Source organism: Vulpes vulpes, chromosome 3, assembly GCF_048418805.1.
Source record: "Vulpes vulpes isolate BD-2025 chromosome 3, VulVul3, whole genome shotgun sequence".
In the NCBI taxonomy this organism is placed as follows: domain Eukaryota; kingdom Metazoa; phylum Chordata; class Mammalia; order Carnivora; family Canidae; genus Vulpes; species Vulpes vulpes.
In genome coordinates, this window is record NC_132782.1 from 23,788,044 (window position 1) to 23,801,626 (window position 13,583).

A 13,583-nucleotide genomic window follows, 5' to 3' on the forward strand; every position below is an offset into this window, starting at 1 on the left:
CTTCCTATTCTTTCTTCTTCTTTTCAAGATTTAGGTAAGACAAAATGGTAGCCACTAAAAATCATTAAAGCCTAGAACATGTTGCCAAAGGAAGCTGTGAAACATTCATTCTGTGAGAATGGAAATAAATCACTTTAATCATCATCTTAAATAACTGTGGTTTCAGGTATGCAGATAGGTAAAATCTTGCATAATTTTACAGGGTTCATGGACCCCCGGGACCCTATATGAAGACTACATCTTAAAAAGCCCCATCTGTTTTAGCGCTAGTATTTTATAACTCTTCAATTCTCTCTCCTTCATCCTGTTTCTCAAGCTTTTCCTTCTTTCTTTTTTTAAAAAGATATTTATTTATTTATTTATTTATTTATTTATTTGAGAGAGAAAGAGAGAGAGGGAGAGAGAAAGAGAGCATAAGCAGGGGGAGGGATGGAGGGAGAAGGAGAAGCAGACTCCCCACTAAGCATGGCTTATCCCAAGACCCTGAGATCATGACTTGAGCCAAAGGCAGATACTTAATGGACGGAGCCACCCAGGTGCCCCTCTCTCAAGCTTTTCATAGTTTCATCTCCTCCATGAACCTCTGTGCAAATACAGAGATAATATATGTGGAGAGTATCCATTATAGAGCCTGGCAGAAAAACAGGCGTCCATCAAATGCTAGTTTTCTGACTGTGGTTATTTCAGCCCACGTGCTGACTCCTTTTCTAAATTTTTAAAAAAGATTTTATTTATTTATTCATGAGAGATAGAGAGAGAGAGACAGAGAGAGACAGAGAGAGAAAGACAAAGGCAGAGGGAGAAGCAGGCTCCCCTTGGGGAGCCTGATGTGGGACCTGATCCAGGGACCCCTGGATCATGACCAGAGCCGAAGGCAGATGCTCAACCATTGAGCCACCCAGGTGCCCCCTCCTTTACAAAATTTACACTACTCTACAGTTAACAGTATACAGTTTAGTGGTGTTTCTAAGTGTATTCGTTTTGTTTCCCTTGCAAGATAATTGGGTCCATGAGGATGGGGAAACTGTCTTCTATTTCTTGACTCCTCCTTCCCAGGCTGGAACTATTTTGACACTCTTCTGTTTCTGGCTAAGTTCACTGCTTCTTTACTGTCCTTGAAGAAGTCACATTAACCAGCAACACTGTTTGTCCAACAAAGATTACTACCTTGAAATTTCAGAAATTGGCTAAAGCAATGCTTCCTCATATGCTATTATCCCCTGCCCTCAACCTGAGTCATGAATCATAAAATTCCAGTCAGGTTTTCCCCCCAAAATTGATCTTTATGATGACCCACCATATCTAAAGTTCCCTGGCCTCTAGAACAAATGATGTCACATTTTATTCAAATTTTCTGCTTGAGAGATGAAAGTAGTTAAAAGTTACCTCTTTTGCAGATGTTCTGAACTGTATTAAATCAGCCATTTGCTTGAAAGCAATGGAGTAGACAAAATTACTTTTTTTTTTTTGCATCCAGCTTGTTTTGTTTTTGTCTTACATAAGTAATGTAATATTTTTTTCTTGTTGTAGAGGTTGTGAAAGTTATAGCCAGTTGCCCATGCAGGCATACAGAATATAAGACAAGCTATAGGGAAGCAAACATGTCCTACATAAAGTCTGAATATAAACTTTAAACCAGCAGCTAATTATTTAGGAAACCTACAGTTGGTCAGCCTCAAAATTCTACCTGATTTATAATTATATGTTTTTTTTTCCTAATTATATGTTGAATACATTTTTAACTGAAGAATACCAAACCAGAAAAATTGAGTGAGACACTATCTTACTGCTAAGGATTCCTGAACCGATCTTAACTGAAGAAATCCATACCAAGCAAAGAAGGAAGATACACAAGCCTTCAACAATCTTCCTCAACCTCCAAGTGGCAAGAGAACTCTTAGATGACAAAGATCACTCACAAAGTGACTTGCAAATGCCTCAAGACTAAAAGAGTTGAAGGCAGATGCTTAACCACTGAGCATGCCTACTTTTGCCTATGAGAGTTTCTAACACAGGGATTTTACACAGGAAAAAAGAAGTCCCACAGTGTTTTTTAAAAGTGTTCTTAATATTTGCTTAGGAGAGGAGCCTGGGTGGTTCAGTTGGTTGAGTGTCCAACTCTTGGTTTTTGGCTCAGAGTCATGGTCTCAGGGTGACGGGATCACTATAAGCTCCTCGTAGGTTCTGTGCTCAGCTCAGAGTCTGCTTGGGTTTCTCTCCCTCTCTCTCTGCTCCTACCCCTGTTCTCTCTCTCTCTCTCCGCCCCCTCTCAAATAAATAAGTAAAATCTTGAAAATGTGTAAACTTCTTTGAAAAAATTTGCTCAGCAAATCTGTATTTATTTATTTATTTAATTTATTTATTTTTAGCAAGCCTGTATTTAGTGGAAATGTACCAAAGCTTGTCGTACTGGTAGTGAATTGTAGATACCACATGGTTTCCGTTGAGAATATATTCTGATATGTGAGGGCAGTTTTCAGTGCTTTCCTTGTAACATTCTTATTAGCTATTATTCTTCACAGCACCATATTGGCCAATCAATCTAACTTCGAATACTATTGAACACATATGAATACCTAAAGTAGCATGTCATGTGAGGCATCTATGTATTTTAAGAAAAACCAGAATAATATTGAATTATTTGTGTTGCATAATTTCGTTATTAGTTTAATGTAGGATCTGATGAGTCTTTTTAAAGCCAAAATGCTCACTTTTTTTGAAAAAAAAAAAAAAACAAGTATTTATTTATTTGTTTATTTGAGAGAGAAAGAGAGAGTGTGAGACTGCAAGTTGGTGGGGAGGGAGAGGGACAAGCAGACTCTCCCAACTCAGGACTCCATCCCAGGACCCTGAAATCATGACCTGAGCTGAAATCAAGAGTTGGATACATAACTGACTGAACTATCCAGGTGCCCCTAATGCTCACCTTTTTACAAAAAAAATTCACTTTTATCCTAGTCTTTCCTTCAGTGATGAATTTAAAATCTGTTCTAAATCATCCAAATACACATTTAAAATAAGGTAGTGCAGAGAAAGACTGTATGACATTTTTGTAATATCATTTGCTTACTTTGGAGGCAAGTTTTTTTTTTTATTTAATAAGTAACTACTATATGCTCAAAAAAGTTGACTACACCGGTTAAGAGCTTTGTTAAACAGAGTTATTGAAGAAAACTTTGAGCTCGGCATGTTCCTTTTCCCTAGAACCACGCTATATTTCTGTCAAGTTGGAGCAAAAAATGTTCATCATTTTGTCAGCTCTGTCTGCAAAGCAGAGAATTACCTTCCCAAGCTCCTGAGATTTATGCTTTTAATTACCTCCTATCTGCTTCACTACCCTCCACACCTAAGAATCAATATAAATAGTCTTATTTATGGGAAAAATGTAAAATATTTGACAAAAGCAGGCTATCATTTTCTAGATTTCCATTTGATACTATTGATTCCTTCTATCTTCAGTGACTTTTTCTTGACAGAATCAGTTGGTTTTTCAAACTTACAAAATTATTCATTTATCTAATAATTTGTACTGCTTTATAGCAGATAGTTGTAAACTTTGCAACTAGCTTTTAGGTTCCCAACCCAGCAACGAGATTATTATCACTTTGGCATCTCTTTACTCATCAGCCGCAAAATTCAGTTTAAGTATGGTTTTCTCCAAACTCCTTCACCATAAATTTACTTCTCAGTGAAGATTAACTTCCATGACCTGTTTCATTTCTGAATGGGAGGCCACTATTAACCCAGATGAAACCTAGCCACCAAGGCATCAGTGCTTTTTAAACTCTGCCCTCGCGTTTTATCAGCATTAATTCTTTAAAACAGAACCCCAACAAATTACAGATACATATCATTATACATAATTGTATTTACACTATTTATATATGACTATATAAATATAAACATAGAATAGGTGAATAGACTGAGCCACTCAGGCATTCCCAAACTACTTTTTTTTTTTTTTTTTTTTTTTTTTACATAGCATGGTGGTTAGAGTTTCAAATAATATGCTCAATGTGTTTGTTTTGTTTTATTTTGTTTTTACTACCTGGAGAATTTTTCAAGTGAAGTACCTCTCCCTGAATTTAAAGCAATGAATCCAGTAATAAACCTCAAGCTTCATGAAGGCACCACAGATGTCCAAGAACGGGAGGAAAAACAGTGTATTTGCTGTACTTTTGTGCCCCAGGAAGAGAAAAAAGAGGAGGAAGGGAAGAGGTTGAAGGGTGGTGGGGAAAAAGGAGATAGAGAACGAAGGAAGGAGGAATGCAGTTGTTTAGTGGAAGAGAACATGTTTTGCAGGCAAAGAGACAGACTGCTAACCAACCCATGGACAGAATTTCTGGAGTTAAAAGCAAGTGCTAGGCAGTCAACGGCAGAATGTGGAATCCCCTGGAAGAATGTCACATGGCAACTCATAAAAAGCTTGGTCCTCCGGAAACAGAAAGTGGCTGCCCTTGCAGCCGAGCGCCTCTTTGGCCTTTGTTGCAAGGACCATCTTCGATCGCAGGGTGGAAAGTTCTGTTTGCAGGCCGCTCGCACCTCCCAGGGAAGGCCGGGCAGCTGCTGCGGGGACTCACCAACCCACGGCAGCTGGCGGAGAGGTGGAGTCGGGCCTGGTGGCCAACGGGGAGGGAGGGTCAGCCAAGAGCGCGTGCAAAGGGCGTTTATATGGGACCCGGAGCCCGGCTTTCTCCCTAATCTCCTGCCTGCTCAAATCTCTGATGGATGACAGAGGATGCCAGGGCTTCTAGCAGAACTGGCACTAAAGCCTCTTAAGTGGCAGGTGGTGGATGGGGGCAGTTTGTTCATGCAGGACAGTGAATGTGTAGCATCTCTGTGGACTGCTGAAGAGATTGGGAAGTGGGCATGAGAGAGAGAGAGAGAGAGAGAGAGAGGTAGAAAGGTAGAGAGAGGTAGAAAGGTAGAGAGAGGTAGAAAGGTAGAGAGAGGTAGAAAGAGCAAGGAGGGCCTATTTAAATAATCTTATCCAAATGAAAATTGCTAAGACAAGGATGCAGAATGCAGAGGGAAGGTCCTGCCTGCGAACCTGGCGCACAGTGAGTGCCCTCGTGGAGGAATTGACGGGATGGCTGAGGGATGGCACCTCCTGAAATTTCAGAGAGATTTATAGTCGAGAATAGGAGAGTCAGGTCACTCAACCCATTCACACAAATGGTTGGTCCACTTGACATTTTACCTTCAGAAGCAAACCCTTCATTTCCTGTCCATTCGTACTTAGTCCAACTTAAATCAACGAGATGACATGAGGTCATTTGTTTAGGCCCTCAGATATGGGGAAATGTAACACACAGCAACAGGAAGAGTGGGCTAAAATGAGAGAGAGAGCTATTTGAATAACCATAGTCCAAAAGCCAAAAACAAAGAAAAAGGCAACAAAATTAAAAACCTAGAGAAACCACAAAGTAAGATGAAATAAAGAAATGCCAACTAAAAGTGATTCCAAGTTTGTAGTGCTCTTCAAAGGTAGTACTGCAAATTTGAAACACCAAGTGTGTTAACACCAAATGAGTAATGAAAGCCTGTGGGGTCAGCAATTAGGGACACTGCATCTCATGCTTAATCAATTGTGGTATTAATGCTGAGTATCAAAATTTCAGGGTCAATTCCTAAATTAGAGTACATAAAACTTGATTAAAAAGATCATTATGCTCTCGTTTCGATTTGCCTATGAAGCATAACGGACCCAGTGGTATGTTATTAAGGGTATTTATGATTAACCGTGTTCTAAGACAATGATAATAAAAGGAGATCATCTCTATTTTTAAGTCAAGTTGCCCTGATTTTGTGTAAGATCTGTTTAAGAGTCAGTTCCCTTTATCCTTCTGCTACTACCATCTAAAGAATTGAAATTAATATGCAAACCAGATAATATTTGGGATCTGCCAACTTCCAACCTAGCCAAAAGGAGAATCATTAGCCTCAAAAATATTTCAAAAGTCTATGTTAGCTCTTGTTTCTGGTCTTTTCGTGTGAAAACCGAAAACCCAATAATTTTGAGAGTCTTTTTTAAAACTAAGTACAGGACAGGATATACGCCTATTTCCCTGGCAAAGGCTTAACTCTAGAAATGCATTTCCCAGCCAAAGGGTAAAGATTCAGATTTAGGCTTATCAGTTTATGCCCCGTTATAGCTACGGTGCACTCATTTGTTGGAGAAGAAAGGGGCATTCAGGCTTAGGAAAACCTCACTCAGGGCTGAGGTTAAACCAAGTTAGGAAAAAGAAGGTGGCCAGGAAGAAACTAGGGATTTGGGTGCTGCACACAAATTTGTGCAAGTGTCTGGGACTCCGTTGGAAAGACGTATTATTCCTGGACTGCAGCGCCTGCCCCTGGCAAAGTTAATGGTGTTAATTTGTAAAGGTTCATTTGGGAAATGTTTGTGATTAATGCTTGCTCATTTACATAACAGTATATCGTGTAAATAAAGCTGTAGCCTTTTGCTGTCCGACAGTGGAGTTCTACTGAGACGATAAAAGCCGGACAAAAGGGGCTATGGGACACTGAAACTAGGTCACATTGCATTTTAATGCACGAAGCCTGCCCTGGTACATTTTACGTGGGTAATGGAGAACTGCGGAATGCAGTCTGTTTACTGTGCAAATCTGCCTTCCAGATTTTTCTATAAACATATTTTCTACACTGAAGAGTGAAGCCAATTCAGTCTCAGGCTGATTTAGAAATGTTATTAAAGAAAATAAGGATGAGCATCTTCTTAATTCTTACATTAAAATGTAAATAGGGTAATTATAAAATAATAAACTCTCCCCCAAGTAAAAAATGCTCAGTTTCAGAGCTCAGTTATGCAGATTATAGCACCATTACTAAACACTGAGAACATGTATATGTCACATTTGTGAATTTGCCATCCAGACTTTGTGGCTTTACTGCCCAGAGTCTAAGTATGACTCAGAAATTTAATTTCTTTCTCCATTATCAACAGAACTTTTGGGCGGTGACAGGGAAGCTGGTGGTCATGTGCTCACCTGTGTACATTTGTCCATGTCCCTTTCAGTAAATATAAAAGAAAATGACTGACATCAAATGAAAACTCAAGTCAAAGGTGAACCTACTCCCAGAGCAATTCCGGGGCACATACAGAAGGCCGGCACACCTCCCCGAAACCCCCCCATGACTTGAATGAAAAACAAAACTCTTCGTCACTTTTTGGGTCTTAGTTGTTCTACCCGTAAGGAGGAGATGTCTACATCCTGTCCTGACAGAAATGCCATGGGAATGATTTTTAATCACAGAGCTGGAATGGTCTTCAAAGATCATGTAGTCCATTTTAGGTAATAACAGAAGAGGAAACTGAGGCCCGTGGTGGTGAAGTGACTTACCAAGTTCAGAATTAGGATTTAAATCACCTTCAAAGACTCTTAATCCAGGATTCTATACTGCATGGCCTCTCAATGTATGGACTCATGAAAATATAGAGCAGAAGACTAATGTTCTAAGAGGATCTAATAAAGTTCATCCTTAGATACTTTCATTCATACTATTTGCTATAAAAGTTGCTCCTGGTCCCTGGAGCCTAGTATGGTGGTTGGCATAAGACAGGAGAGCAATAAGCGCTAAGAAAATGAGTCAGGTTGTCAGGTGGGACAGCATAATGCAATAGGAAGAGCTATAGCTTTCGAGGCAAGAGACCAGAATTCATGTTCTATCTGTCATTTATTGGCTATGAAAATGTATGGAATTCCAAAGGATCAGAAACAACCTAAGTGTCCACTAATAGGGACTATTTAAATCAATTCTAGAACATCCACACACAGACTACTCTATTAGCTCTCTATTGCTATTACAGTAAATTACCACGAACTTAGTGGCTTAAAACAATACGTTTTTATCTTCCAGTCCCGGGGGTCAGAAGTTAAATATGGGCTTTGTGGAGCCAAAACCAAGGTGTAAGACTGTGTTCTTTTATAGAGGCTATGGGGTAAAATCAATTTTCTTGATTGTCGAGCTTCTAGAGGCTGCCCACATCCCTTGGCTTGTGGCCCCTTCTTTCACCTTCAAAGCCAACAGTTGCCTGTCGAGTTGTTCTCATACCATAGCATGCTAACCTTCTCTCTCTTTTTTTTTAAGATTTTATTTATTTATTCATAGAGATGGAGAGAGAGAGAGAGAGAGAGAGAGAGAGAGAGAGACAAAGGCAGAGGGAGAAGCAAGCTCCATGCAGGGAGCCCGACGCAGGACTCGATCCAGGGTCTCCAGGATCACACCCCGGGCTGCAGGAGGTGCTAAACCCTGCGCCACCGGGGCTGCCCTAACCTTCTCTTTTGTCTCCTACTTCTACTTTATAAGGACCTTTGGGCCATTTAATTATCCGGAATAATCTATTTTCAGGTCAGCTGATTGGCACCCTTAATTCCATTAACTATCTTACTTTCCCTTTGCCATATAAGGTAACATAGTAAAAGGTTTCAGAGATTAGGATGTGGACATCTTTGCCCACCACATCTGAGGGAGCTGTCTATGTTCTGATAGGGACAATACTCTAGGATATATTGTTTTTTTAAATATTTATTTATTTTTAGAAAGAGAGCATATGAGCAGTGAGCAGAGGGAGGGGCAGAGGAAGATGGAGGGAGAGAATGAATCCCAAGCAGACTCCCTACTGAGCGCAGAGCAGAACATGGGGCTCCATCTCAGGACCCTGAGATCACGACCTGAGCCGAAGTCAAGAGTAGGATGCTTAACTGACTGAGCCCCCCACGTGCTCCACTCTAGGATATACTGTTATGTAAAAAATGCATGGCAAAGAAAAGTGTAAACAGCACATTGCCTTTTATGTAGAAATGGGATGAAATAGGAATAAATATTTATATACTTCGTTGTATTTGCATAAACAAACTCGGGAAAAGTTTGCAAGAAATATTAAAGTGGTTATAGATAGGGAATGGCATGGAAGGTGGAAGGATGGGGAATGGGATGGAACAAGATTTTTAATGTATCATTTAAAATTAATTTGCTTTTTGAACCATGTAAATATGTTTTTTTAAAATTCAAGGGATTCATAAGTGCTCCAAAGTCTCTATTATTCACTTGATAGTCAAAACCCTTTTTTTTGAAGAGCCTGTCAATCATCGAACATTGTTACTTTTTTCTTCTCAATTTTTCTAATAGGCAGATCTTCCTTTGTCAGTGACTTTATATCAACAGTTCTCTATGTCCCTCAGTCCGCCTTAACTACTGATCTGATTTCTGTTACCACAGTTTTGTCTTTTGCAAAAAGTTATATAGGTGCAATCACATAATATAGTCTTTGTGTCCAATTTCTTACATTTAGCATACTGCCTCTGAAATTATCCCATGTTGTGGGGTGTTATCTATCAGTACATCATTTCTTTTATTATTTAAAAAAAATTTTTTTTACATCATTTCTTTTATTGCTAAGTAGTATTCCATCGTATGACCATACTTTTGTTTGTTAATCCATTCATCAGTTGATAGACATTTGGGTCAATTCCAGTTTGGGGCAATTATGCATAAAGCTACTACAAGTGACACATATGTCTGAACATTAAGTTTTCATTTGTCTTAGATAAATACCTAAAAGTTGGATTGCTGGATTGTATGGAAAATATATCTATAACTTCTTTAAAATTTCTTATAAATAACTATTAAACTATTTTCCAAAGTCTCTGCACTGTTTTGTATAGCTACCAACAATGAAAGAGAGAGGTTGGGTTGCTAATCATCCACTTTGTTTAATTTTCATCATTTTAATAGGTGGAGGACTATCTGATTGTGGTTTGCACTTTCTTAATGGCTAATGATATTGAACATTGTTTTCCATACTTAATTGTCATTCATTTTTCTTCTTTGGTAAAGTGTTCAAGTCTTTTGCCCATTTATGATTAATTATTGAGTTGTAGGTTATTTAATATTTTGTATACAAGCCATATGCTTTTACACTATTTTCTCCCAGTCTATAGCTTTTCTTTCCATTTCCTTTTTTTTAAAGATTTTATTTATTTGAGAGAGAAGAGTGAGAGAGAGAGCATGAGCTGCGTAAGAAACAGAGGGAGAAGCAGCCTCCCCACTGAGCAAGGAGCCTGGTGTAGGGCTCAAATCCAGGACTCCAGGATCATGACCTGAGTAGAAGGCAGACTTTTAACTTGACTAAGCCACCCAAGCATCCCTTTTCTTTCCATTTTAACAGTATAACAATGTCACTTGAAGGGTAGAAGTTCTTAATTTTGATAATCTAGTACAACAATATTTTCATAGTTCATACTTTTCCAATGACTATAAATTTTTATTACGTTTCCTATGTAGAATTATCAAAACATCATTTATATACAAGAGTATTTGTTGTTTTAGTATTTGCAAAAAAACATGACTCCTACAATATGTTCTTTGGAAAATGGCTTCTGGGGTGGTGTAACTCAGGAAGTAACTCGTATAATATACAGTTCCAGATTCAGATTTGCATTGGTCACTGGCTTTACTTGGTAATTGAGCAGTATAAACATTCTAATATTATTTATTTTAATTTCATGTTATCTTACATCTACATTTTAAGATCTGCTTTAATAAATGACAATACCTTTTTCTCGTTACTTTTTTTTTTTTTAGCATGATAGCTATGTTGGCCAGATAAAATACTTTACGAATATTTCCCTGCATTTCCATGTTCTGGGAAAATATAAATTGTGTAATAAATTATTCTCTCAGATATTTAATATGGGCTTGCACAGATGAAATGTGACACTTGTTATTAAGAGTAATAGCAATAGTTTTCTTCAGTATCCATTGCATTTTAAACTTTAAAAAAATATCGTCTGCTATTTGGCAATTTTTCAAAAGCAAATATAATTGGTAAAATTAAGCATAAAATTATTTGGGTAAGACTGATTACGTAGAGGAATTCTTGAATTTTTATATTGGCCACTCTATTGCTCACGTTTCTAATGTTGAATCCGAATCCCTGGGAAATCTGGCACACTGAAGTAAGTGGGCCACCAACGGGAGTAGCTTCTAGAGGCTATATAAATACAAAGAGATGTACATATTCAGAACAATCAGCCTTTCAGCTTGACATTCTTACAGAGAGCAATGAAAAGGTGATACTCACATCCGAATTAAAGCGAAGCTGACAGACATTACAAGAAATAACTTGTTTCTTCTTTGGGGGAATGGACACTCCAAAAGTGTGGTTAATGACTGCTTTTTGCACAGGATCCATCTGAAGAGCAAATGATAAAATAGTCAATGTATATCTTTAAAGATAGACAATAGTATGAACAAGTAAAAGTAGCTGTATTATGCCTTAAAGTTTTAACTTTTAGCTCCCAGACAGGGATAATAAAGAATCTCATTCAATAGTAATGTACTTGTTTCCAGGAATTAAAAACAAGAACAAAAAACTTCTTTGAAATAAGAATCCCCCCAAATCACAGGAAAATCAGAATATTTCAAGAAATCTTAAATCCTATATAAGGAACCTTGAAAACCCTTAAAAGAATCATAAAACGAGAAAACTTAAGATCTAAAGGTCAGAATCAAATTCACTTGTTAATGTTTTCCCAGTATGAGGTGATGATAGGTAACATGGTCTGAAATGACCTCAGTGACGATTACTACACATATTTCAGTTTCTCAAGTTTTGAGAAAAAAGTTATAAATGACAGACTCATATCACAAGAGAGAAACTACTGATCTTTAGTTAAAAATAATTTATTACACCTCATGTACTATAGATTGAAATCCATCTTACTCGAAATGCTTGTCACGTTTGTACACTCAAATACTCATAGCCGATTGATTAACATCCAACCTTTGTCTAGATATTGATCAAGTAAAGTTTTGACTTATAACCCATGACTTTCCTTTCTTTGGTTTGAATGTTCCATACATATTCAGAGAAATAAATGGTGACGAAAGTATTCAAGCACAGAAAAACTACGGCATAACACCATGAAAATACTTGGAGAAATAAAGAACACTATCTGCAGAGCCTATAAAAAGAGAAACAGCAGCAATTGTCTCATGTACTCCAGATAATCTCCAGCATTAATATCAGACAACTGGCAGTTCACAAAACAATGCGGATGATGAACAAAGCATTACTTATAAACACATGTAACATGAACAAGGACAGATCCACTGACACCATCATGTAGGAAATCTCCTGAGGTTAGAGTATGGGATTGGATTAGTTGATGATATTTGGTAGAGAGAACAAATGAATACAATGCTTGATCAGGAATATAAATCAACAAAATATAAAATTCGCAATTAGAAGAATTTAGGTACATTGGAAAAAAGGGTGGATTACAGAATTATTGAACAGTAGTGTAGCCTATTTTTTTTTTTTTTGCTACTAGTTTAAGAGAGATGACAGGACAATGTATTCCCACTATACAGGACAAAAATTTGGAGAGGTGAATGTTCTGGACTGACAGGACTACTCTATATCCTGATGTTAGTGGCGGTTATACAAATTTACACGTTAGAATTTTTAGAACTATATGTACTCCCCCAAAGTCAATTTTATATGCGATAATTTAAAACATAAAAAAGAAAAGGCTGTTAAGAGTATTATGTTTAACTACCACATGTAAAAATATCATTACTGGAAAATTTGGGGATTTCTTTTGTACAAGGTCATAATTGATGTAGTAAGTGGGGTTAATGAGAATTTTAAAAACCCTCCATGGGCAAAGAAAATGTCAAAAGTTCAGAAAACAAAATTTTAGTCCACTTTTTTAGTTTATTCACAAATGCATACACTTAAATCTCATTTATCCCTTTGCAAAACACAAAACTATACTTTCTCATTGTTACTAGAGATGGCAAAGCAGTCTGAACAGGCTTAAAAATAGGATAGCCTAACTATATTGGCAGGATGAAAGAAGTACGTTGTTCTGCAAAGTTAAAAAATGAGAACATTTTATTGAGATATTTTCTGTTCTTGGGCTCTGAAAAATACTTATTGGTAATATGTAAACTACATGGGATAAAATATTTCTCAAACAACAGTTTTCTGCATACTACTTTCATTATTTTTGCTATATCCATATATTATGGTATCATTTTTTACTTATTTTTCCTTTAATTCAAACTCAAATTGACTTTGTAAAACATAGCAATAATATTCAGGAAATCTTTGGTTTAATATATTCTTTCCTGTTACTAATTTTTAAAAAGATTGAAAATTAACATTAAAAATTAAAACTTTCATTATCTAAAATAAATGCATATATTCTTCTTGTTCCCATACCACAATATAGAAACATAGGCAAAAGGCACAACTAAAATAATCTAGTTTCAGGTTTTTAGTAAGCCAGGACATCTGCTGACAGCTCCAACATGACCTGGAAAATAAACATTCTTCTTGCATCTTTAAAATTGTTAGCTGCCTATATAATTTTTAAAATAAGTCCTAATATACAACTTTATTCTACCTAAATCTCGCATTTGCACCACATCAGCCTGAAAATATGCTCTAGTGCTCCCAAGGCTGGGGACAATCTGTCCTAAAAGGTAAATTGTGGATGAGCACCCCGGATAGAAAGACAGGCGAGGTCCCAGCCATCTGCTCCCTGAAAAGT

The 13,583-nt window shown here is 37.3% G+C and overlaps 1 protein-coding gene across 16 annotated transcripts in view; it reads right to left on the reverse strand.

The window, feature by feature from the left end:
* Positions 1–13,583, reverse strand: part of ZNF385B (zinc finger protein 385B) — a 367,591-nt gene that overhangs the window by 45,059 nt on the left and 308,949 nt on the right. For all 16 annotated transcript variants that reach the window (XM_072752075.1, XM_072752074.1, XM_072752086.1 and 13 more), the window contains one exon: positions 11,105–11,215. In XM_072752075.1, the coding sequence (XP_072608176.1) occupies positions 11,105–11,215 (111 nt within the window). The remainder of the gene's footprint in view (positions 1–11,104; positions 11,216–13,583) is intronic.